General features: G+C 39.1%; 2 protein-coding genes across 7 annotated transcripts in view; both read right to left on the reverse strand.

Moving 5' to 3' along the window:
• acaca (acetyl-CoA carboxylase alpha) overlaps positions 1–6,250 on the reverse strand; it is a 44,535-nt gene extending 38,285 nt beyond the window's left edge. For 5 of the 6 annotated variants that reach the window (XM_074611871.1, XM_074611872.1, XM_074611870.1 and 2 more), the window contains exons 1-8: positions 5,603–5,756; positions 3,743–4,001; positions 2,008–2,140; positions 1,656–1,794; positions 1,367–1,476; positions 1,188–1,269; positions 1,008–1,106; positions 75–181 (exon numbers count right to left, since the gene is read on the reverse strand). In XM_074611871.1, the coding sequence (XP_074467972.1) occupies positions 75–181; positions 1,008–1,106; positions 1,188–1,269; positions 1,367–1,476; positions 1,656–1,794; positions 2,008–2,140; positions 3,743–4,001; positions 5,603–5,684 (1,011 nt within the window). In that variant the 5' untranslated portion in view covers positions 5,685–5,756. Of the gene's footprint in view, positions 1–74; positions 182–1,007; positions 1,107–1,187; positions 1,270–1,366; positions 1,477–1,655; positions 1,795–2,007; positions 2,141–3,742; positions 4,002–5,602; positions 5,757–6,039 lie in introns of those variants that run through there. The other variant, XM_074611873.1, reaches the window with a different exon arrangement.
• A 9,655-nt stretch (positions 6,251–15,905) lies between these two features.
• On the reverse strand, positions 15,906–24,658 carry LOC141752902 (T-box transcription factor TBX2b-like). Its single transcript, XM_074611156.1, has 7 exons — positions 24,279–24,658; positions 23,367–23,634; positions 23,074–23,220; positions 22,711–22,787; positions 22,458–22,615; positions 19,050–19,579; positions 15,906–17,134 (listed from the first exon to the last, which is right to left on the reverse strand). The coding sequence occupies exons 1-7, from the start codon at positions 24,656–24,658 to the stop codon at positions 16,754–16,756; spliced, it is 1,941 nt and encodes a 646-aa protein (XP_074467257.1). The 3' UTR covers positions 15,906–16,753.
• Positions 24,659–26,820: the final 2,162 nt, after the last annotated feature.

Raw genomic sequence — 26,820 nt, forward strand, 5'->3', positions numbered from 1 at the left:
ATGCACAGTATACTGCAGCACACGTGCAACATTCATTTGGCATTAGGAACCTTCAGTTAAAATGACATGATTACCTTCATGCCATCCTCCACATCCTGGATGCAGCCAAGCTCATACACGTCAGTCGGAACATTGACGATTTTCTTCTTTTGGTGGTTTTCCGACCATTCTACTGTCAGGCCTGAGAAAACAAACGAATGGATAACATATTCAGCATACAAGCAAACACCTACTACACAGAGATGGGATCGAGTCATTGTTTTGCAAGTCACAAGTAAGTCTCAAGTCTTTGTACTCAAGTCCCAAGTCCTAACCTTCGAGTTTTGAGTCCTAAACAAGTCATAAAGCGCTCTTGAGCAAATGTAACAACAGAGTAACTGGCGCCAACTGGCGCTCAATAACGTAACATTAGTTCTTCTCCTGCAAATTGATTGGATGCTGTCTGATTGGTTCAAACAAAGTGGATCTGGGGAATTAAGTGTAAGATAATCAAATGTAAGTCCCAAGAATATTCACAAAAATAAAGAGTCCAGAGTTCAAACAAAAAAAAAAAAAAAAACTTTTCAGGGATTCAGCAATAAAAAACAAAAGAGTTTGTTCAGTTCACTTTTTACCCCCACGAGTAAATCCTCCTAAAACATTCCATAAAGGATCTCTCAAAAAGTAAATAAAGCCAACATCTCCGACGCTTGAGTTACCTCCAGTACCGGGCAGTTGATCGCCTTCATGCACACACTTTTTAAATAACATACTTTTTTAATCTTTGGGCTTTGGCGAAGGTATCACGTATTTTCAAGTCAAAAGGCTCAAGTCCAAGCGAAGTCACGAGTCACTGGTGTTAAAGTCCAAGTCAAGATGCAAGTCTTTTTTATTTTTTTCAAGTCGAGTCTAAAGCCATTAAATTTGTGACTCAAGTCCACACCTCTGCTACTACATGAAGTTTAAATCTGATCCTAAACAGCCTTAACAAAAGACTATGTTTGGACCCGACACAAACTGCACCCTACCTTCGCCGCTCCAGGGAAGGGTTGGAATGCCAGCTGTCTGAGCCACGATAGACGAGGCAATCTTGTCTCCTAGAGCCCACATAGCTTGACTTGGGGGACCTGGAAAAAAAAGCATTTTAATTGAGTGGACTGATGATGTGAAGGGTCAAAGGGATAGACAACGTAAGAAGCTTCTCTTACCCATGAAAGCAATGCCATTCTTGTGAAGCAGCTCTGGTAGTTTGGGGTTCTCGGAGGCATGACCCCATCCAGCCCACACTGCCTGTAAGAACCGAGAGAATGACAACGAGTATTCAATCAATGATACAAGTGTAAATTACTGTGGGAAAACTATAGATATAGTAAGTGTGAGGTCGTACCTGAACAGGTATGCGTTTAGCAATGTCCAGAATGAGCTCGACATTGGCGTAGTTGTTGTTATTAGTTCCTCCCGGCACCGGCACGTAATGATCTGCCATTTTGATGTACTCTGAGAAAGACAGAACCACAGAAAACCTCTTTGTTTTTCCCCATGTTGCTGGAGTCACATCTACAAAATCCCTCACTGGGTGCCAGTGCACTGTCTTGTGAATTAGCTAAGGTGTTTGGATGCACTGCAAAAGAGCTGAGGGTGTGTGTTTTGCCTTGACATATCAAACTAAAGCTCACCTGCGTTGGCCTTCAGGTCCTCCGGGGTCACCATCACAACAAAGCGGATTGCCCTTTCATTGCGAAACATCTCATAGGCCCAGCGGCGGATGGAGCGCATGCATTTGACCGCTGCAATGCCATTGTTGGCGATGAGCACCTGGAGAAGCAAAATAGTTTAGTTATCAATGTTGATTTGCACACATAAGTTGAAATACTTCACTAGGTATTGGCTGATCTTATCTTGTCACAGATAGTAATTACATTTTCGTGGGGCTGTGTGATGCAAACGCACAATTTGTTCTGTTTTAGAGTTCTTCACTGGTTTGTTTTTCATCATTAAAGAAGTTGTGCTAAATAAAAAAATCATCACCTTCTCGATGACCTTGTTGCCGCCAAAGCGGGTGACGAACTCAGCAGGAGAAGCCACGGTGAAGTCCCTCTGGAGATCAATACGCCGCCGGTCTCTGCCCTGCTTCACCAGGTGCAGCCCTGACATGCTCGGCCTGTTTTAAGAAATACAAGGAATGCATGAGACAGCCATTCATATGACACCTCCAGTTTCGGAAAGAACAGTGTGTTATGTAGCTATAATAACAAGCAGATAACTCATTTTTTTCCAGTGTGCAAAACACAAGACGAGAATTTAGATATTAAACTCCCAGGGGCAAACTGTTGTGCGAGTGTTTCGGCAGCAGCGGTGCTTTAAAAACGGTTTATGTTTATAGCCCAGAACATAAAAAAGTCACTGATATCACCTCATATTGATAAGAAGCTGACTGGTCTAAGGAGCAGAGGATGTGACTACTGTCTCTTATCTTAAATGTTATAGCTTGTCGGTGAGTTACAGCTTAATCAATCAGAACATGTACTTATGATGAATGATAGGAATGATTTTGGAAAGTGTTAGAAAAGCAAAAAATAAAAGGGTCAAACAATATCTTTAAGAAGCTTACAGTATAGCCACACAGAGAGAGCAGAACATATTGTGCATAGCAGGACACTTTACAGTCCTCAAAATATGTTTACATTGTGCTTTGGCAGACACCCCCGTCCAGTATTTCCAGTTTTAAAACAGCTGTCCCAAGTTCTTTCAGCTAAAGCCCAACTTCTCTCGTCCCTGTTTGTCCCCATGAAACTGATCAGACAAAACCAGACTGGGCAAAGCAATGACCCCCATATCTTGTGTACAGTAGATAATGTGATTCTAAAATGTGCAAGCTGCAAGCAAAATCAAACTTTCCTGACAATATTTACAGACCAAATTTACAGATAAACATGTATAAAATCTGTTTTTAACGAAAGGAGAAAAAAGCATGTCTATGAGAGAAGATAGTGTACATCAGCACGTGTATCTCATTTGAATCTCAAATCTTCTGTGAGGCTTTAGAGGAAAATGTGATTTCACAAGCCGCTGTGAAAGCGACAGTGAAATGCAAGGTCTAGGCAGCCCAGTAAAAGAAAACTGGGGCCGGCAGACGGACTAAAGACTGCTGCAAGCTTTTAAATGAAGTTCTGTCAGTGCTGAAAAGCTCCTTTTCGGCCGTCGGATTGGAAATTTCTGTGTGTAAACATTTTTTCAACTTTCCCAAACCAACGTTTCTGAAGTCTATGCCTACTTTCCAGGCCTACCACCCAGACTCACAACACAAAGAAAGCCTTTAGCAGTGTACAGCTAGTGAAACCACATTTTTTTCACATGTGCTGTAGAACGGTCTACCCAGTAGTACATAGTTTGAACAGAGTGTCATTTGTACTACAGGAGTAGTCTCATAGAGACAGCATTTGAAGATGCAAATTCCCTGTGTTGTATTTGCAAGCCACTCAGAAATAATGGGATTTGAGGCTGCTAGATTAATGTCTTCCGTAATATGTAAATGTATGCATCACTATGGGTACAATTTACAAACGACGGAACAAAAGTAAATCATCCAGAAAAGCTTCAATTGAAACAGTGATTTTCTTAAACCCTAAAGAACCAGTAATATTTTCCAAGTAAACATGATACCATCTTGATCAAAATTGGTCTGCATGCCTGAGAAAAGACACACTTTAGAATACCTGAACTAATCATAACAGTAAAAACCAGACCAGGTTTGCATTCTGACCTCAGATTCTGTATGGGCCCATCAATGTGGTCGAATCCCATTTCAAACGTGCTGCTCGAGCTATCAGAGGACGGCGACGAGGAGCGAGTCTCCTTCTCCTCCAACTGCAAGTCAGGCTTCCCGGGGATCTCATCCTCCGAGTTCTCCTCCGACACCGATCCCACGATGAAGTGAGAGTTCAACGCTGCGATGGCTGGGTTCTTCTTGGCAGCACCGTCCTGCTGTGCCATGGCTGGACGACACGAACAGGCTGCAAATACTGCAGGAAAGAGACAAAACAGTGGCAGCAAACAGTTATAAAGGCGATATGGAGTCCAAATATCATGGTACAGTGTGTGTCACAAGAGCGCCGTGATTCTGTTTGTCATATTGCAAAAGTGGGTTACATAATCTGAAGTATCTCGAACTGATATTGCAAAACTTGGACTCACTCCGGGAGCATCAGTACATTTTGTGCAGGCTCTGCAAAAACGTGCCATTATTGAACATGCCCAAACAGTTGTAGGTCAGAATGCAAGAAGGGATTAAATAATGACACTGTCATCAGTTAACCACACAGCCAGAAGCATATGAAGCATTGTTTCAGCCCCAAATAACTGCAACCCCCATATAAAAACACTGATTATCCTGTGAAAAGCATATATTAAACAGTCTATAAAACATGTATAAATCCTGCCTGCATGTGAGATAAAGTGTGCCTGCTACTTAGGACTGGGCAATATATTGATATTAAATTGATATTTTGATATGAGAATAGATATTGTCTTTTTTTGTTTATCATAATATGCCATAAGTGTTTCTGGTTTTAAATAGATAATTCATACGACACCTTCTCACACAAAAATATATCTTATACTGTATATGTTCTTAATGTATATGTTCTTAATATGCCTGTATATGTTCTTAATATGCCCTTGTACAAAGTATTTCCTTTTATAATTGTAATATAACTTATTATTTTAATGGAGCTTCCCAGCAAAAAGCATTTCACACGATTGTACCTTGACAATAAACATCTTGAATCTTGAATCTTGGTTTTAAAGGCTACATTACAGTAAAATGATGTCATTTTCTGAACTTACCAGACTGTTCTAACTGCTCTGTTATTTGCCTTTACCCACTTAGTGATTATATCCACATTACTGATGGTTATTTATCAAAAATAACGTTGTGTAAATAGTTTGTGAAATATCGTCGCAATACTGATATATCGAGGTAATTGGTAAAGAAAAATATTGTGATATTTTATTTTTTCTCCATATCACCCTACTGCCCTACTGCCAATAGAAAGAAACAAAAGAACACTTGTAGCCAATGTAATGCAACGAGACAGTCGTATGACTACAACTCGATGTTGCATACATTGATTTCAGGGCCCATTTAACTGAAAAGACTAACAGTAACTCCTCTAGTATTCTAGTAGTCTTCTCCTTCACTTCCTCGTTTAATAAGTTACTAAGGACGTGCTATATACAATGTTAATTAACACCACTATGGAAACATCGAGATGTGCTGCTGTCCAACCTGACAGTTTCTGTGGCTCAGAGGGTAGAGCAGGTTGTCCACCAAATCGGAAGGTCGGATGATCGATCCCCGCCTTGAGCAAGACACTTAACCCCAAATTGTTCCCGAAGGCATAGCCATCGGTGTGTGAATGAGTATTTAGATTAGAACCTGATGGGCAAAGTTGGCAGCCTCTGACATCTGTGTGTGAATGTTGATATGTAGTGTAAAGAGCTTTGAGTGGTTGGAAGACTAGAAAAGCGCTATATAAATACAAGTCCATCTATTCCTTTACGTTGATACAATAAAGTTGTCTCGGCAGGTGGCCGACTCCCAGGTATGGCACACCTTACCTACCTAGCTTTAGCTGCTTGCGGGACCAGAAAAACAAGCCAAGCACTGCAGCCAGACCCACTGCAACCGTGAGCCAGGAGAACATCACACAACGATACCGAAAGCTGCATTTAACAGAGCGAAACTTCTGACTAAAACCATATTATTTAATGTCGTAGCTGATAAAGTGCTTCCTAGCTAGCTCCTGTCAGCGTTGAGTTAACTAATAACGTAGTTGTCAAGTGAAAGCTAGCTTCATATAAACTCACCAGCAGCCACAGATAAGCTGCTAATAACCTAGGTGTTAGCTATAGCTTACCGACAGCAGCTAATACAGTTATAATGCCACAGTTAGTGGCTCTAATACAGTGACTGTCTGTCTGCAGGTGCGCTGTACTGCAGAGTGAGCGGAACTAAACCACAGAGAGGAGGACTAATGTGAGATAAACATGTCGACTCACCGTGGGAGATGCACCGAAACGTAATCCTGAAAAAAAGTTGAGTCCAAAAGATCAATGAATTAGTTGTGTCTGTCTGTCAGACATCTCTGTGTTCCAGTGATGATGAAAGAAACAAATCACATCATGATGCGGTAGCAGACGGTTTAACAGCAGAGAGTGGGGTGATGTGATGATGTGATGATGCGCAGTAGGCAGGTTACTCCTGGACGTTGACCTCTGACCGCAACTTCCGCTATAGAAATAGAGTAAAGTAGAAAAGACGCCACACTATGGATGGATTCTGCTTCACACCCCAAGATGGCTGCAGCAAAAGGTATGTGGGAAGTACAATAAAAATAGTATTCATATTATGTATTGTGTATATAAATATATATATATATATATATATACATATATTATGTATTATATATTTTATATTATGTATGATACATAGTGTTAAATGGTATGTGGAAAGTAAAATAAAAATAGTATTAATATTATATATTGTGTATATATATATATATACATATATATTATGTTTTATATATGTCATATTATGTATGATACATAGTGTTAAATGGTATGTGGGAAGTAAAATAAAAATAGTATTAATATTATACATTGTGTGTGTATATATATATATATATATATATATATATATATATATATATATATATATATATATTATGTATTATATATGTTATATTATGTATGATACATAGTGTTAAATGGTATGTGGGAAAAAGGTTTGTGGGAAGTTAAATAAAAATAGTATTAATATTATATATTATGTATATATATGTATTATATATGTTATATTATGTATAATACATAGTGTTAAATAAAGAGAAATAGTGGAGTTAAAAGAAATACACCTTCTTCTTCAGCTGAAACAAAATGACCAGACTCATTTACTATTATTATTTTGTTTTCCTTACACATTATTTAACCATTCGACAAGTGTTGTAGAAATAGCAACGTTCCCAACTATGCATATAAAGTCCCTCTTTTGTGTTGTGTTAAATGAAATTATTAAAACAATATCAAATGTGTGAAAAGCTAACCCTAACACTAAAACAATTCACAAAGTGAAGCTGAAGGGAAAAAAGAATAAAGTTAGCTGTGATTTCATGAGCAAAACGCACTAGACTTCCACTGCGTGTACTGCAAAAAAGATTAATTCAAGATTCAAGATTCTTTTCTATCTATTTCGCCTAGATCTATGAAGGTGTCGTTCGCAAAGAACCAATCAGATTCAAGAGCGACTTTATGGGCGGGTCTAAGAGGGTGATGGGAGGGGCGGGTCCCGGAAGAGGTTGTCTCTCTTCTAGCATGTGCTGTCTGTCTGCCGCACAACACTGCTGATGTCTGACACCTCACGTGTGTTTTGTCCGCAGAAAACGTTTCACAGTTTCAGGTCTTTGTTATCGCATGTGCTTGAAACCACACTTATCTGACAGACCGCTGTTAGAATTACAAGACCACTTCTGATCAGGCATTTATGACAACAATAAAGCAGTAGGACAACGCCTCGAGTCTATACCTTGCAGGCAGATGCCATTTCGTTTCCAGGAAGCAATGTGGGATGAACCTTGATGAACCTATTTGATACAGTGTAGTGTATGGGATGAACCCAGAACACTGATCCTGGCTGCTAATGACATAAGGGTGTCAGTCTCTTGGCATTTGAATACAACAACTATATCATGATTCTGCAACATTATTCTTTAAAACTATTCAATTATTATTTGCATAATAACAGTGCGATGTAAACACTAGCTGAAATCACTAAAATGCACACCCAGCTAAGTTATCGATGAAATTCATAAAATGATCCCTAGGCCACGCAGACCAAGAATTGAATGGCCATCTATTTTATTTCAATAAACCCAACTCTCTATTTAAATCAAGATTTTGCGATCACCGACTTGCTGCATCATTTTGCCTGTACCTTGAGCTTGTTTAAAGTACAATTATGTACCGTTGGTGTGATTTTGTACCTTTTTAAAGCTGCAGTAGGCAGAATATTTTTGGCATCATTGGGCAAAAATTCCATAATAACCTTTCAGCGTATTGTAACTCAAGTGCTCTGAGATATAACTAGACGTTGCACCTCCTAATGGCTCTGTTTTCATGCTTTAGAAAATCTAGCCATGTGACAGAAAGCTTTGGCCAATCACAGGTCATTTCAGAGAGAGCGTTTCCTATTGGCTGTGCTCTGGCTAGTGGGCGGTGCTTGGAAATATTATATTACAGTAACAGAATATTGATTCATATTTGATCAACGCTGCCTAGTTTGATTGGAGTTCCCAAGTGATTGACAGCAGCTCAGAGACGACAGCTGGGCGGCAGGCTCCAGCTCGGCTCTGATTGGTTGTTTTCCTCCGGTCTGTGAAATCTTGTAGATGCCGTTAGGAGCACTGGGGGAAACCGGAGGACACAGAGAGGCACACAATTTTTTTCAGATTACCCGTCTCATGCACTAATATCAGGATATAGCGACCGTTTTATAAATTTGTTTTTAATCATATTTGCTCCAATTCTACGCACTGCAGCTTATAAAATAAGATCAAATTGATTCCTGGAGGGAATTCACAATAAGCTACCCAGCAGTAGCCTATAAAGAAGATCTTGAAATGAGGTCTACCAGTTGCAACATTTATGTGACGTATACACATTAATGCATCCCTAATTTTAATCCAATAATATTATCTTGAAATGGGCCATTCTGCATAATGAGTAGGCTAATTTTACTTTTGGTACTTTGAGTATATTTTAATGCTTCTACTTTTGTACTTTTACTGAAGCAAAATTTTGAATGCAGCACTTTTTACTTGTAACAGAGTATTTCTACATTGTGGTATTTCTACTTTCAAAATGTCAAAAATAGTAAATGTGAAAGGATCTGTATCTGCACCAGCTCAGCTTCCAAAAATCAGCCCCTGTGCTGCAAAGGATCAGATTAGTACGGTGTGATAAGTCACCCAATTGATTTTTATACTTATGGAACGAAAAGAAGACTTCTCATTCTTTTATTTCCTGACTGTTTTGTTGTTGCATGGTAGCCTATATTTTCAGCTGCAGGGGTTTTAAGACACAAAATAAGAACAGAACAGTCGATTAGAAGGCCTAAATAAAATGGGAACTATAAAGATGTGAGCTCAGTGCTGTAATGAATCCAATGTCATAAACTGTGATTTAAATTGCGTGAAATAACCTCTCGGTGCCAGTTTTTCCCAATCATATCTTTATAGATTAATTCCACTATCTAAACTGTCTTTGAATAGTGATATAAAAAAAAATGTGGTGTTAATGCAATTGTGATCCACTAGATGGCCTCAGAGGCCATTAGTTTGCCATCTCTAAGTACAGTAAATTAAAGAACAAACCGTCTCGACAAGCAGGTGTTTTTTTTAAAGTTAAAATTGTAGCCTTATGTATCATATAGTTCAACATTGCATTAATATCATTAAACAAATTAAAGATCTATATATTTTTACTCTTATCTTTTTTCTATATTTGGCCCTCAAAGCTAACAACAAGAAAACTGAGATATACTGTATAAGACATTCCTCCATATATAGGTTAAAGGGAGGGATGAAATCTGTTGTATTTATTATCTGTTATATTTATTTATTCCATACAAAGAACAGCACATGTAACAAACTTGACATAAGAATATTTGCTATTCATCTATCTAACATTCTATCTTATTTGTAATTTGTTTTTGGGTGTACAGAGACTTTATCTATTTGAATTAGGGCTGTCAATCAATTCAAATATTTAATCGCTATAAATAGCATGATTGTCCATGATTAATCACAAATTTTTCTCTGTTTAAAATGTCCATTAAAGGCAAATTTGTCAAGTATTTAATAATCTTATCAACGTGAGTAGGTAAATATGCTTGCATTATGCAAATGTATCTATATATTTATGATTGGAAGTCAATTAACAACACAAAACAATGACAAATATTGTCCAGAAACCCTCACAGGTACTGCATTTAGCATAAAAAATATGCTCAAATCATAACATCGCAAACTCAAGCCCAACGGGCAACAACAGCTGTCAGTGTGTCAGTGTGCTGACTTGACTATGACTTGCCCCAAACTGCATGTGATTATCATAAAGTGGGCATGTCTGTAAAGGGCAGACTCGTGGGTACCCATAGAACCCATTTTCATTCACACATCTTGAGGTCCGAGGTCAAGGGACCCCTTTTGAAAATGACCATGCCAGTTTTTCCTTGCCAAAATTTAGCGCAAGTTTGGCGCGTTATTTAGCCTCTTTCAGGACAAGTATGACATGTTGGTACCAACCAAAAATTAGTGCCGTTAAAACAAATTTGCGTTAACTTTGACAGCCCTAATTTGAATGCATTTGCTGAGAAAATCCACAATACAACTGCAAACAGTCAGAGGAAGTTATCTCAGTGATCACCGTTGACCTTCCCTTTCCAAACCTATGTATAGTTAGTGTTTATGGCATATTTTTACACAACTGTCCGTCTGCTCCCCTTTTTTAATGGTTTAGCTATTTGATTCATACTTCAAGCATCACCTTTCTGTATCCGCACTCTAACCGAGTCCCCGCAAGACCCACTCTAGTGCTTTATTCATGATAACACAGGCTTTTGGATGATATCCCTGTTAAGAGCATTATTCATATTGTATGCTACAGACGACTATCTAGTCCCTTTAAGCCATCTGTGTTGACATTTTTTATCACGGCACTTACTTTCAGAGGAGATTTAGAGCACCAATATGCTGAGTATTCTTCCAGGAATATGTGATGCAACCGTGTCATGCGGAGGATAATAATTAATTTATAAATCCCATCTGAGCTTTACAGACCTGAGAACGTGTATCGCTTCTCTTGACACATTCCAGATCACTTATAGATGGGCAGCACCTTGTGGTTGAAATATTAACTTATCTGTGAGTTAATAGTTTTCAAGTTTTCTATGCAATGTGAGATAATTACCCCAACACCTATGCTATTGCTTGCCCGTCAACTAGACCTAAAAAAGAGGAATATGGGTGCAGGGTGAGGCAGGATGTTGTTGACCTTTCCTTTTGGTGCATCTCTCCCAACAACCGCCCAAAACTATCCAGCACTGCAGGGAGTACTCTTCTGCTGTCTGCAAAACTTTGCCGTTGACCTCCTCGCCACGTTTTTGAGCCAGGGGAGATGTTCTTTCGGTTTAACGCCATACGCTCAGCCAAGGAGAAAATGCACACAATAGAGGTTCAGACGGGAGCCCAGCACAGCGGGAGATCTTTCAGATCAATTTTCCTCCTGGGAGACCACCTGAATTTTTCACACCAGCAGCTACCGTACAGTGAAAAAGTTTTGTTATGGAGTGCCATGCCACGGTTATTTTGTCATGGTTGAGAAACTAGTACAAAGACATTTTAGATGATAGCTGTCTTCATCATACTGACGTTTGAAATACGACTTACAGAATTAACTTTTTAAGAGGTATATCTGTGAATTGATTCCATTGAATAACTATAGCTAAGCGATGCAATATTTGTCTCCACAATGAATAGAATGTGAAGTGAAACACATTTTTTTTTCTTTTATTTACTTATAAGTGAAAATATTAGTAGTGCTAATAGTCTTATATTTGGGGTTTATTAGGGCATTTGACTGGTTTGCATTGATAATTCAAGCATTGCAGTTTGTGGTTTATGTTTCCTGTGGCTTTTCCCTTTAAAAGTTCTCCCTCCACACTGGGCTATGTCAGGCAGATAGATGACATCATCATCAGCAAAACTAGCGGCCTTTTAACACCCGCTGTGTGTGACGGCCTTAATGATGACCATGGTGGATTTACCCTGCTGTATCCATTGTGATAATGTACCATGGTGAACTCGCACTCCTTTTCTCCAAGTGTAAATATAGCCTGAACCATCTCCTTTGCATACATATGCAGCTATACAGTTTACATGAATGGACTATAGCTTATACTGTATATCCAGAAGTGACATGACCCTTTGTCACAATGTACCACTACTCTCTAATGCAGGGGTGCCCAATACGTCGATCGCGATCTACTGGTCGATCGCAAAGGTAGTGTGGGTAGATCGCATGGCATTAAAAAAATAAATAAAAAAAAAATAATTAAAAATAGACGTCAGCCTATCAGAGCAGATTGAGAACTGTCTGTCAGAGTTTGACAGACGCTTTCAAGACTTTGTTTAACTGGAGCCAGTCGCTACATTCATGTGCTACCCTTTTCGGGAAGATGCTGAGGCTGATTCACTTGCATCAAAAATTGCAACACTGTTTCACCTGAACTCATCTGGAGTGGAGGATGAGATTTTGACACTACAAGCTGACATTCAGCTTAAGTCCAGGGCTCATGGACAGTTCTGGAACTTACTCATAGAGGAAAAGTACCCCAACATGAGGAAATGTGCTACCTCCTTGACTGCATTATTCGGCTCCACTTATTTATGCGAGTCAGCCTTTTCCCACATGAAGATTATTAAGTCCAAATACCGTTCCACCTTGACTGATAATCATTTGGAAGTGTGCTTGAGGCTGGCTATCAGCAGCTACTGTCCGGACTATGCATCCCTGGCTGATTCCATTCAGTGCAAGTCATCAGAGTAAGGTAATGACAAAAAATGTACAGAGTTATATTGTACAATATGGGTTCATGCAGTTATGCAAGGTACACCAACATATATTGTACATATAAAGAATACTCAATATATTTATAAATAAATATATGTTTTGCATTTTTATAGTAGGTAGATCATTTTGACTTGGTCATTTTATAAGTAGCTCGCATGCTGAAAAAGTGTGTGCACCCCTGCTCTAATGCCTTCAGCAGGGTTGCATTGCTCTCTCTGTGAAGCTTTCCAGGGGGTCGTTTTTCTCCCTGTCCTTAATTAACAATGTTATCCTGCCAGCTCTTATATTTGTGAACCACTGTTAGTTTACTTATAGTAAAGATTTCATAACGTGAGGCTGAAATATAAGCAGTATTTCCTTCCAGAGGCCTATTGTAGCCGTTCCTTATCTCCTCTTAAAGGTCCAATGTGTAGGATCTGGCGGTATCTCGTGGTGAGGTGAGGAGATTGCAACCAACTGAAGCCTCTCCCATGACCCAAGCATGTCGGAGAGCTATGGTAGCCGTCGCAAAAACGCAAATGTCCCTCTCTAGAGCCATTTGGAGCAGAGCCAGTGCGTAGAGTGTGTCTGTACGTGGGAAGTGAGTGATGAAGAGAGAGAGAGAGAGAGTGGCGGTGACAAGAGCGAATAACGTTATCGACTCCGGGCCGAACAGGAAAAGTTAACAAAGTTTGGTTTGTCCGTTCTGGGCTATACTGTTGAAACATGGCGGTGCAACATGGCGGACTCCGTTGAGAGGACTCGCTCCCTATGTAGATATAAACGGCTAAGCAAACGAAAACACAACGATTCTTATTATCAGGTGACTATGCGCTAAAGAAAACATACTTATTAATATCATATTCCATTTCTGCAAGTAGATCTCCCTAATTGTTACACACTAGTCATTTAAAGGGGAATTCAGAGCATTTCTATTGCCTCCGCATAGCTCTCAACATGCCGACGGCTGAGCCAGTGGTTCACAGCTAACAGTGCCCCCATGTTTCAAGGAAACAAAGCAAAAGTGCCCTCTTGGATACCCTTATGTAGATAAAACATGATGAAGTGCCCTCTATGGTACCATTCCAGTAGAGAAAACAATATGCAGTTCACTAATAGTGGAATAAATGGAGAAAATTTGATGCAGTGCCATATAGGCTGCCCACATGCTAGAAAACGTTCTGTGCTGGTGCCTCACAGCATGCAGCTGGTGACCTATTTATTTATTCATTCATTTTCGCCCCTACCCCTAAAACAGCCTAAGTCCGCCACTATATCTTTACATAGCAAATAGTGGTTTGCTGCTATATTAATGCTCTGAATCCCATAAAGAGAACCTTTAATGTTCGGATAAAATGTGTTAATCTTTGTGAGCCCTATATACATGAACATATAAAATATGCACTTATACACTGTTAGCAAACTTGTGTGAAAGCTCAAGTGTGTGGAAAGGTCATATACTTCTAAATACCCAAGAAATATTTCAACAAAACATCCTACATCGACCACATGAATCAATATTTAATTTCTGTATTCAGAAAAAAAAAGTATTTTTCTGTGCAGCTTGAGCAGATGTACGAGCAGAGCAGATTAGCAACTCAAGTGTAGCTTTGCTGTCACAAGCAGAGATGTTTTGGGAATTGCCCCGGCAAGCAGTGAGCTGCACTCATGCATATGGAATGAAGTGCACAGGACCGCTCATTCACCTTTATTGCTCAGCCACCATTGCTATGGCCAAGGGCATGGCAGCAGCAGCAGCAGCAGCTGTTGCACAGAGCCACTTTTAGCTTGCTGCGAAGCTTCAACAAGCGATAATATGAAGCTGCAATTCCCCCCCAAAAATTAAATACTTAAGTGACACATTTTTAATTCACTTGCTATTATTGATTCTTGGAGAGTGGGAGCAGCAGTGCCAAGATGTACTATCCTAAGATTGCTTTCCAAAACCATTACTGCAGAATTAAGATCATTAGGTTCCCATCAATCTTTGCCTTACAATGCATTTAACTGTCAGATGATGAGAGTGAGTAATTTGGTTAGAAGGTCAGCCAGGGCCACGGTGCCATACTCCTAACAAACATGGAAAATTGAGGACAGGCCAGAAAAGAAAAGCACGAGGGCTGATCTTGCCAAAACAGTATTCGGAAGTACAATCGAAATTTAGTTTAGTCAAATTAACTTAAAGGATTATAGGCCTAACATCCAGACAGATCCTGATCCACGCCGGATGAGCTGGTTTCATTGAATCCAGCTCTTGAATCCAGTCCAACTCTTGACACGTCTGTGTAGCTTTGTAGACATTGATCTTTGATGGTCTAGTGGCCAACAACCTTTTATATATAATTTGTTTTTGTTAATCAGTGTGCCACGTCAACATTAAAGTTAACATTACATTTAATTATGACACCTCATCAAAATTTTAATCTCCAACGGATCTGTAATTTTATTCCATCCATATAGGCAACATGCATAGCATTAATCCAACCAAACTTAGAGGCAGTGTAGGGTGGGTCTTTGTGGAATGTGGGTTGTAAAAAAAATCAATCAAACTACCGTAAATAACAGGCTGCACAACTGCCAATGGCTGTGCTAATCTGGCATGCATATGAGAGCACTTCAACATTTACAAAAACTCCCTTGCACACTTATTGCTAGTGTGCCATTGGTTAAGCTACCGCGTGCCAATGGTGGCACCCAAGGTCGCCTGGTCTATAACATAAAATAATGACAAATGATTACTGATCTATGCTTCAGTATTTTTCAGCTTCATATAGTATTTATTAACACAAAAGAAAGACAAATGCTTAGCTGTTAGAGTCTAGACCTTTAATTACCTCTGTTTTAAGCACCATCCATGACAATGCGCTATACTTGGTTGGGTTAGCTTGTGTGGAGAAATCAATCACAAATTATGGTGAGTTATCTTATTTAAGATGTACATAGTGATGCGACAGCAGAGGTAATGTGATATCTGACCTGTTTCTCATACTAGACATCTGGATATTTAATGTGCAATGTAACATCAACGATACTATATAAACATATCAAGACAACTGCATGAAATGTGAACATCTTTATTTAAATTGTGGAAAAACAATTCACCTGAATAATTTGGCAGACAACCTGCCAGATTACTGAAGACATTTTTCTTAAGTGCTGGTTTAAAAAAAACAAAACGAAATCCTGAGTTTTTCCCTCCAAGTTCATGGTGCGGCTTTGGTACATGTGAAACTGTGAACAGGTGGTTTCCTCATATCTCAATGGCAGGTTTAACAGTGATCAGTTACAGTATTCAGTCTCAGAAGGCTTTGATTTGTCATGTTTTATACAGTATGTGAAAACTAGAACAAAATATTTACACCATCATACAGAATAAAGGAGTGTTTTATTCATTTTTAAAGCACATTATTGTCCTGCTGTAAAGCATTCCACTTTGGGCATTGAGTTTTGCTTAGCTCGTTTCCCCCCAAAGGAATTCAAATGAACATATTTTTAATAGTTTTTTGTATTACTATAGAATGTCCAGTAAGCATTGATTTGGTGTTTTTGCAAATCAAAAAGACACCCAGATGTCTAGAACTCGGCAAAATTTGGTTGAATCAGTCAAAGATTTGTTTAGACATCTAGGTTGCATTTAAAGGAACAGTGTGTAACATATAAAAGACTTAAAACTTTTAAGTTTAAGATTTAAGAAGTTCCAGATAGGGCCATTCGCTTTTTCGCATCTGCCACCGTAGTTCTCCTACACGCTTGGCAGACGGGAGAAGTTTCAGTCGGTTGCAATCTGCAACCTCACCGCTAGATGTCGCCAGATCCTACACACTGCACCTTTAATGGTTGTTTCAAATGACTATATATCAACATGTCGTGAGAACCTCCTTCACACTGATAAATATAATTAAGCCTAGTGTCTTTTGACCTGTAAATCACCAAATCAGTGTTTATTAGGCAGCTTTATTGATGATATAATGACAACTTGAATAGCAGCAACACATGCAGTTTCTGACAAAATATGTATTTAAGGTGATTATTATGTGCAACTTCATAAACTTGTTTGTGTCACTCGGTATCCACCACGTGTAGGATGAAAAACAACATACAGGAGAGTCTATTGTGGAGGAAGTCCTCTAACCGGATTATGCGTGTTTGGTAGTTCATTAATGTTTTTCGGTGAAGCAGTCTTCTGCTTGGCCTTGGTTTTGTGACTGTGATTGTCAGACACTGGGCTCGACTCTCTGCTGCCCCCAGATTTGGACACCTCAGACTGTGAGTTTGTACTGCCAGGCGATCTGGTTGTCAGTAGGTTTTGGCCTGAGGTGACCGAGGTGGTGGGGATCTGATAGGGGCTGAATCGCAACCAGGGCCGAGAGCTGCGGAAACAGTGGTTTCTGGCCAGCGTGGAGGTCGCAGAACAGGTGGGGAGTGCTGGCGCTGCCATGTAGCCGTATGGATAGGAGAACAGTCCTCCGAAGGGTGACAGCGAGATTCCCTGTGCGAAAGAATAAGATTGTTAATTGTTAAACACCATCGATTTTCTGATGTTCAGACTTTTTGGGAAACAAGCACAGTTGCTCAAACTGATTGTGAAGCCATTTCTGTTTGTGTCCCCTCGTCACAGATTGCATGTCTGAGTTGTGAGCTCAGCTTAGGAGTGGTATTATAGAGAAAAATTCAGAAAAATTAGCAGAAATGTGTGTTTTTTCTTCTATTATTTCCTACCCTAGTAATCATCTTGCACCCCCTAAGATTCTTCTCTTGACCCCTTGTAGGTAGGGAACTACTGGCCTGGATTAGCATAGGCCTAATGGTGTGGAAAATGCATAGACTTTATATAAGAAGTGGACGTAGTCGCTGTGACTTCACCCATTGGTTTATGGACGGCCTTTTCGAAGCCTTGAGTTTAGCATTTTGGCTGTCGCCATCTTGGCTTTGGCCATCGCCATCTTGGTTTTTTGCAACCAAAAGTGACACTAGAGGGTGGAGCTAAGTACAACCGAACGCTGAATAAGAAATTTTTAGGCGACCAAAGTGTTACAATTAACTTTCATGAACATGAACACCCAGACCGGACGACGCTGTGGTAGTGACCTGTCAATCACAAGGTAGACACGCCCTAAAGCATACCCTGCTTTATTGTCTATTTGACTCTAAATGGGACTATAATTTACTAAATGAATATCATGCTGTATTGAAGAAGACTTGAAACTAGCGATAGAGACCATAAACTCATGTTTACAATCTTTACTGAGGTAATAAATCAAGTGAGAGGTAGGCTCATTTTCTCATAGACTTCCATACAATCTGACAATCTTTTTTCAACCAGAGGAGTCGCCCCCTGCTGGCTATTAAAAAGAATGCAAGTTTAAGGCACTTCAGTATTGGCTTCACTTTTCAGAACCGGAGGTTGCTTACTGGGAAAATGCCATATTATTTGAGGCTTGCACTGCGGCAACAAATTGACCTTGCAGATTTGCGGAGTGTAACATTTGTCAATTCAGATTTCTTTCACCATTCCATCACCTCGTCCAGCAGAGAGAGTTTTGCATTGTTGGGCCATTAAGAAATTTATTAACAACTTTCGAATCAGTCTTTCCACTCAATGATATCACATGAGTTTTCTTCTTTACTTCTTTTGCAAGCACTTTTTTATAAAGAAAACTGTTCTTTCATTAGAGGAATATTGGAAGGAAGGTCGCTAAGACCCCCCAACTGCTTGGGGCGCCTGTCAATGGACTGCCCCCTCGCTCTGATATAACTCCATTAATGCATGTGCGTAGGTCCTGTTTGTGCATGTGTGTTTATTTCGGGCTAATGTGTAAAAATAACAATGGACTGGAAAAAATTTAATTTCCCCTCGGGGATAAATAAAGTATGTCTTCTTCTTCTTTTAAGACCCCACTGCACTTCTTGTTTAATGGTTGCTTGGTCAATTTGGCGATCAAGGACTGTATTAACCCACATTTTATTCCCAAAAGTATAATTATCTTAATTGTATAATCTGAAACATACAACAATTGCATTTCATAATTTTTTAAACATTGAATTTGAAGTATTTAAAGCTCATAACGAGCATGATCTTATTGGCTGGAGGCTGATAACATTACTTCATCCAGGACTAAAACATATACAGTACAATTTAAAGGGTCAGTTCACCCAATTTACAAAAATATTTTTTTTAACTTTTTCCTAGAGGGACTATAAAGATACCATCACTATACCCATGTTTTTTGTAATGACACCTTCAATGGAATCTTTAAGTGCTTTGATGGAGTAGTGGCAGATGTTTTTGTGAGGAAATACATGTGAATGGATCCTTTAAGGAGCCAACATCCTGAGCCTCCGATATCTGGTCATTATAAGAATATGTGTGATATAAGGAATAGCGTGCTCCTGCTGAACCTTACCTGAGATGCCAGCATGTGCTGCGACAGGTGAAACATGAAGGGAGATGGACAGGTGATGCTCTGAGAAGACAGGCCTCCGTTTTCTACTCCAGGCAAAGAAGACAACAGATGTCCCACACCATCTGGCTTCACCGATAACTGTCCCGGATGAAACAACAAAGGTGCTCCGAGCTTGAGAAACTGTTGACTGTGCGCACTCGAGAAATCCAAAGTCTGAAGGTGACCAGAGCCGAGGGACAAGGAGCTCTGCGTTTGCGATGTCATAAGCGGGGCACCGTCTTTGATTTCGCTCATGTGCTTTTTTGAAGAATCCATCTCTGTAGAGTACAAATCATCTGATGTCCTAAACACTGTCCTCTCTTTTGTTGTGTCCTGATTGTCGTCGCTCCTACTGAGAGCAGGCTGGTTCCACGGTATCTCATCGCTCTTCTGTCTCAAAGTAGACACATGTTCAGTCCTGGAACAGCTTGCTTCAGCAATGTCCTCATCTTGTAGATCGATATCTGAATCACTTCCAATATTGTTGTCATCTGGGGGGGAAAAAAACATTAGATTCATTAAATTTATGTGCAGTTAAAAGTAAAACAAGCGTAGTTCTGCCTTGTGCCCTTATTAGAACCGTAGACCGTATATATATAGATAGATGACGCGTCTCTACTTCCTCCCACTGCACAAAAGTGAAGCCAAAATATCCCAGATACGGGAGCTGCCATCTTGAGATTTTGACGTCATTTAGAGCCAGAATCTGCGGTGTAGTGATCGGGCAGTGGATCAGCGGTATCGAGGTCCGAACCGATCGTGAGCCATGCACGGCTGCAGCTTGTTAGAGAGAGATAATCACAGCTGTCAACCACGACGTCTCAGCCCCTTTTTATAGCATCAAATAACTAATTAAACCCAAACTTATCAGAAAAATTAACATTTGAACATACATCAGCGTGATAAGAACTACTTAAAGTGACAGAAACCATTTTCAGGAAAAAATTATTTGACATGTACTTTGACTTTTTAGTTTGGCCCATGCCCCATCCGCTAACATAAAGGGGATTTATGACCTATACTGCAGCCAGCCACCAGGGGGCAATCAAGATGTTTTGGCTTCACTTTTGGAGAGCTGTCACGTCATCCATCTTACAGTCTATGATTAGAACACAGTGGGGACGGAGATGACTTAGTGCAAACATCTTGAGCCATGAACGAGACAGTGTTCATGTGTGACTAACCTCAAGGCACTTGAACAGTGGATTCATTAAAGCAAAGCTATATTTTGTTTTGCCAGATTGAGTCATACAGTACACAATTTTCCCCCTATTGTGTTTTCTGGCCACCTCATTAGTGAAAGTTTATTGTTGACTTTGAAAACAGGACAAAACAACAATCTTACTAGCTGATGAAGACCATGATATGTGGTTGAAAGCTAATGAAAAGAGCTAGTATGTAGACCCCGAGTGTTAAGATTTGTTTTGTTACTGTAGTACATATTTGTAACGCCCATCTTATCTTCTCAGAAGGCATCATCTCCAGTGACCGTAGTTAACACGTCAGAAAGCCAACAATAGGGTCTTTTTCACGGAACACATTTTGATGTGTCACAGTAAGAAAAGCACAGGTGTAAATAATAAAATGAATGAAGGCTGGATTTCATTTTAGCTGCTTCAGTGTCAGGGTCCTGCTATTATGCATGCTGGCTCACTGTCACACTGTCATGGATTACTCATGGATTACAAATCACCTATACTCAGATCTCTTCATTGGCTCCCTGTAGCATATAGGATCCACTTTAAAATTCTCACTCTCACTTACAGAGCATTACACGGTGAGACTGCATATATGGCTGAACTACTTTACCCCTATTCATCAGCTCACTCTCTTAGGTCTAACAATGCATTTCTCTATGTATTGTGTTTTATTTGTTGATTTCTTAACCACGTGGCTTGTGTGGTCACCTCCTTTTATATGAGCTCTTGGTGACACTTCATTTTATAGGTCCGCAAATTTCATGATAATTAGGTGATAATTAGCAAGTAACCTATTTGAAATTTCTTTGGAATTACTGCCAAATTACCCCAATATTTACCTCATTTATCAAAAATTACTTTATTATAAACATGATTTAAAAATGATATGCTAAAATAGTAGATAATCGTTAAAATAGGGCCCTTAGGCTTGAGAAGCGGATGTGCGCTGCTCTTCATTGGAGGTGGAAAACCAAAACTAATAGAAGACACTTCTGATCAGGCACATTGTGTGACTTATCGTCTACAAAAATGTAACCTGGTAGCTGATTTAACGATTCAGGGAGTTTTTTTAAGAAATTTAAAATAAGTTATTATGCTAATTATAATCTATTTACCAGCAGACATGGAAATAAAGCATATCAATTAACTTTGTATTCTTTTCCTGGAAATGTACTATATAAATTACCAGCTATTTATTACTGCTTATTGGGAAATAGCGGAATATAATTATCAAATAATGTTTATAATAGATATAAAATAATGATAATAAGTCCAGAGTCAAGTCTCAAGTCAAGACAGCGAAACAAAGTAATTTTTGATAAATGTTGAGGTAAATATTGGGGTAATTTTGCAGTAATTCCAAAGAACTTTCAAATAGGTTACTCGCTAATTATCACCTAATTACTATGAAATTTGCAGACCTGTAAAATGAAGAGTTACCGAGCTCTTTCTTGTATGTTTGCATATTGATCTTGTCAATCACTTTGTGATGTATGTCTGTGACAAGCGCTTTATAAATACTTTTTACTTACTAATTCATTTTCACATACATTGTTTATCTCATACTGTCTGTCTGAATATACCTGTATTCACCCTCTGTCTGAAACCGTTTTAGCGTTTGTCTCTTTAAGCCCCCCTCCTGAAAAAGCCCAGTCTGCTCTGATTGGCTTTTGAGAAAAATATGGTGCACCTTTGCAAAGGTAGTTCTCAAGCCGTGGGTGGAGATACTCAGAAGGGTATTATTTCACATTTTGTGGGTTGATATGCACTCCAGATACCCAGATGTATGTGCACAAGCACTTAAAAAGTGAGTTTTTCATGGTATGTCCCCTTTAAGATCCACATTTGAATTCTGATTTAATATGTGCATATGTAAAGAAAAGTTTCATAAAAAAATCTTTGTGGCTCCAGAGGGAGCTGCTTGAAATCTGATTAATTGCCTAAAGGATGTTGCATGAGTCAGCTTCGATTGGGACACACCCAAATCTCCACCAAACCATTGGTGGTCGAGTTGCATTGTGGGCAATGTAGGCGCCAGATTTTGATAAGGAAGAATGATGTTTAGTGACTGCACGTTTAACACTTAGTCCTATTAAAAAAACTATGTGGGTTCATTGAAACATTGTCATAGAGTCAGTTTAATGACATAATAGACTGCTAGTTAACCCACCTTGACAGGTTGGTGTGGACATCAGAGGGCTGCTCACCAGCTCCCGAGGAGAATAAAACGGATCACTGGTACTGGGCTGTTCACACGAGTCATCAGAATCAGCACAGTCCGCTTTGCTTTGGTTCTCGTGCATTGAAGAAACAGTTAACTGCTTACTCCTGCAGGATCACAAATTCAGATTAGGTCAACATATATACCCATATGGGTATATGCCCTTTAATATTATGATGAATCATGATGGCAAAACAAATACCTCTTTTCTCGCCTCCCATTTCCAGTGTCTCTGAATCCTTTGGCGAAGGGATTGTTGTCGATTTTTAGCTGTGTAATCTTATAAAGAAAAGGAAAAAATCAGCAAGGGGCAAAAATAGAGATCCTTGCACAGCATCCACAAAGCTCATATGTGGCACTAATGATGGAGCCTCTTTTTTAGGCCCTATATGACCTTAAAATTGACCTTTCCAAACCATCGCAATAGGCACCATGTTTCTCTCTTAATTTGACATACAAATAAAATCCACATCACTGCAAAATCATTGCCAGGGGCATCTGGTGTATAATGCATGCATATGACTAGATTAGGAGTGGGTGTGGAGGGAGGGAGGATGGAGGTTACCTTTTCATTCTGATAAGCAGTGACAGCAATGAACTCTGTCTCCGGGAAAACATAAGTCCGGAAGGTGCTGTAGGGAAGCTTCATTATGTCGTTGGCTCTCACAATATGAAATCTGGGTTGGTATTTATGCATCGAATTCAAAATTGTCTGGGAAAAAATGAATACAAAGAAAGAATATGAATGGTGTGGAGAGTAAATTACATAATTTACTAGAATGACTCATAGAAGTTCAATTTAAAAATAAATTAATACTGCAATAATTAAAGATAGAATAATTGCTATAGGATACTTACAAATCCATGCTTATCCGAAATATTATTGGTGAGTTTGAGTTTATGGAAAGCGACTGGCTTGCTCATCCACTGCTCTCCTTTGGACGGGCTGTCCGGGTGGATGTACATGCGCTTTGGCATCTCCGGGTCAGCTTTTCCCGCCACCACCCAGCGGGAGTTGTGAAACTTGTAGCGGCAGTCATCAACAGCGACGATGTCCATCAGCAGGATGTACTTTGCTGTTTCAACCAGCCCGTCTACACGCACTTTGAAAGCCGGGAACATCCTCCTGTGGCAGAGAGAGAATTAATTCGAATCTTTAATTTGGACTTTTTTGCATGCATTAGAGAATTTTTTCGTTAATATATAAAAAAAAATTAGTTTGGATGATGGAAAAATTGAATAGTCTAATTTTTTTTTTTTTATTATAGTTGGCTAATTGAGCATTGATTGAACTGGATCCCTGGAACTATAAGTGATCAAAGGGCCCTGATCAGAAGGACTGATGTATTGGCTTCTTAAAAAATTACAAACAGCAGCTAAATCCCTAAAAATCAATCCCATAATAATAAAAACAAGTTATAACTTAGAATAAAATGATGGCATTTAAACACCCATGACTTTACGTCCCATAATGGCACTTTCAATATTCACATTCACCTATTTTTTCTTTTTTCTTTATTTATTTGCACATATATAAAACTTCACAAAATCCAGTCAATGAAAAAAACAAAACAAGAAGTACACAAAATGTGCAGGAAAAACCTAACCAAAAACACATCCAAACAATCCAATAAAAACAATGAAATACATACAAAAAAAACAGTACAGAAGAAAAGAAAATATATCTAAACATATCAAAAGATAATTAGACATCATGAATTAAATGTGATGATAATTTAATTTTTTTTAAATGTTCTAAGGATAACCTACCTTCCTGATTTTGTAATAACCATCTCAGTTCCCATTTTGTGAAATTCATTCCATAAAGTCTTTGACTCCAGCGTGACTTTTGGGTCGTCTTCCAGCCCTTCTTCGTCCGCCTGCAGGCTCTTAAAGGACCGCGGCGGATGAACCGGCTGCTGCTGCCGCTGTTGACCCAGAGCCGTGCGTAAAAGCCCCGCGTCAGAGGCGGCGCGCTCCGGCAGAGGCTCGACCAGGGAGGCGGCGACGTCTGGGAAAGAGAGCGCGGCGGGGAAAAACGATGGCTGAGCGGCGGTAAAGAAGGCTGACAAGGGCAAGGCACCTGGTCGATGAGCTTGGAAAGGGTGGTAAGCCATGGCAGCCGCTGCTGTGTCGACTGGATCTCTCATCGGGGCATCTGATCTGACAGGTCGATACTACATAAAGTCTCACTTGCTGCTGCTGCTGCTGCAGGCGCGCAAATTGCAACAACCTTTTTGGAGAGTTTGTGAGTTTTGTAGCATGACCAAGAGATCAAATGTCCAGAAGTCTCCAGTCAAGATATTGAGATGCAATGATGGTCCTTTTTTTGCAGTCTAGATCCACTTTGGCACCATGCATGCGCAAAGCTGGTTAAAAACTGCAGTGGCACCGAGGAATGTGGACCAAGAGGGTGATAAAAAAAGATGGTGTTTTTACTCTGTCACACGTCTGTCCTCTCCTCTCCGGCACGCCACACTAATGAGCCAAATATCTTCACTGTCCCTACCAATTACACACAGGCTGGGCGTGGTTTCTACCGCTCACACTACAGGGACATAGTGGGATTTTAGTGGGTTAGACAGCAGCATGCATAACAACATTAATAAGTAGTAGCACAGCATGAATGAATGATTATTAAAGTATTTTATCAACTTTGTTTTTTATATATATATCTTAATATATTATAATACCTATTAATAAGAATGAGAATAAAATGTATCATTATTATTATTACTATTACTGTATTTTTGATTTATATATTTTCTTTGTTTATTTTGTGTGAAATCTCCATATATGAAATGCAAATTATTATTATTATTATTATTAATAATAATAATAATAATAATTAGAAATTAATTATGTATATAGAATGCAGTCAATTGAAAATACATTGACGCAAGGGTGTAATAAATTGTGATTATGACAGCATTCATTAGAGATGTTTTAATTTGGAGGATGCCATCATCTGGAAAAAGTTTAACAGTTTGAATCCCAAATACAAAAGGTTTTCTTGTGACAATAACACGATTTTTTTTTTCGAAATACTATACTATGACATACTATACTATGGCATTTTTGTGTATTTTTTTTTTTTTTTACATATTATACTACGATATTGGAGAATGAAATAAAAGAAGAAGAATATACAGGTGATGATCGTCATGCCATATAGGCCTATTCCCACAAGTGACATTCAAAACATTCTCTAAATGTGTCTGAACTTCTGGATGGCTGGCTGACTCATTCGCTCCTCTATTATCCATCTTTTGAATACAGCCCAGGTTTTTGATGAAGTGCATGGATCTGTTAATTAAGGCGGACTTGGGCGCCAGTTTGCTGGCGTCCCACGAAGAGCCGAGAGCTCTCTCCTGTCACTTCACATTTAGGCAACTCTCCAAATCCTCAAGTTGCCTGCTCCAGTTTTCCTCCCAGTGCAGCCTGCAGGGCTACTTTAGCTTTTTGTGAACAGGAGAGAACCTGAGTTAAGGAATGAACATGACTGCAAGGATCTGAATGAAAGCAGCACTTGTCTAATGAAAGACGAGATAAAACGTGGGACAATTTGGCTCTTCAGTGATGGCAAGACATAAGAGCTTTTTTTTTCTTTCTTTTTACTCATTTTCTTTTTTGTAATCTCCCTTGTAGACCAATCTAAGACTATAGGCATTGAACAAACTTGGAGTGAAAGGTTTTTCAATAATTCATCCATTAATTATAACTGTAGAGGAGGCTAGAGTCTAGACTTTTCGGGAAAAAACATAATTTAAATGAAGTTAAGGTTTCCTTCCTAAGTTACAAAGTGTTGTGAAGTGTTAATTTCCGCTGATAGGCTATCCTTTGTTATATTAGGCTTATGCAAAAGATGAATTTGATGTAGATTCAACAGGTTCCCTGGTAATATTAAAGGCTTTATTAATATTAGAAAGGGAATATTAATATTGCAAGGCTCTAGTGAAACATCAAAACAGCAGTGAAAACAATTGTTCCCTTTCAGCAATGTGATCTAGTGGTGTGTTTGCACATTTAAAACAACATATATGTAATTTATTTATCTATTTATTAATTTATTGTCATCCTCATATTACATATCAATATCAGCACAATGTCTACAGAAAACACAACTTACACCAAGTCCCATAAAAAGATGAGGAGGAAAGTTGAACTCAATCGGCCACTGAATTTAAAGCTTTTATTTATACATTTAGAATTTTCTTATCTTGATCAAGATGGGTTGTTTTATATTCATATTATTTCCCTAGTTGACAGAATTGAAGCAGAGAAATTTCCTTAAACGAAAATACAAAGTTGA

This window comes from Sebastes fasciatus, chromosome 16 (assembly GCF_043250625.1).
Source record: "Sebastes fasciatus isolate fSebFas1 chromosome 16, fSebFas1.pri, whole genome shotgun sequence".
Taxonomy (NCBI): domain Eukaryota; kingdom Metazoa; phylum Chordata; class Actinopteri; order Perciformes; family Sebastidae; genus Sebastes; species Sebastes fasciatus.

What these genes read in the sequence shown, in the direction of transcription:
- LOC141752902 (XM_074611156.1), bottom strand. Translation starts at nt 24,658, where the DNA reads ATGAGAGATCCAGTCGACACAGCAGCGGCTGCCATGGCTTACCACCCT. An exon ending in GTTATTACAAAATCAGGAAG is followed by an intron (nt 23,635 to 24,278) that starts GTAGGTTATCCT and finishes TCTCTGCCACAG; the next exon opens with GAGGATGTTCCCGGCTTTCA. An exon ending in AGCACATGCTGGCATCTCAG is followed by an intron (nt 17,135 to 19,049) that starts GTAAGGTTCAGC and finishes TCTTTCGCACAG; the next exon opens with GGAATCTCGCTGTCACCCTT.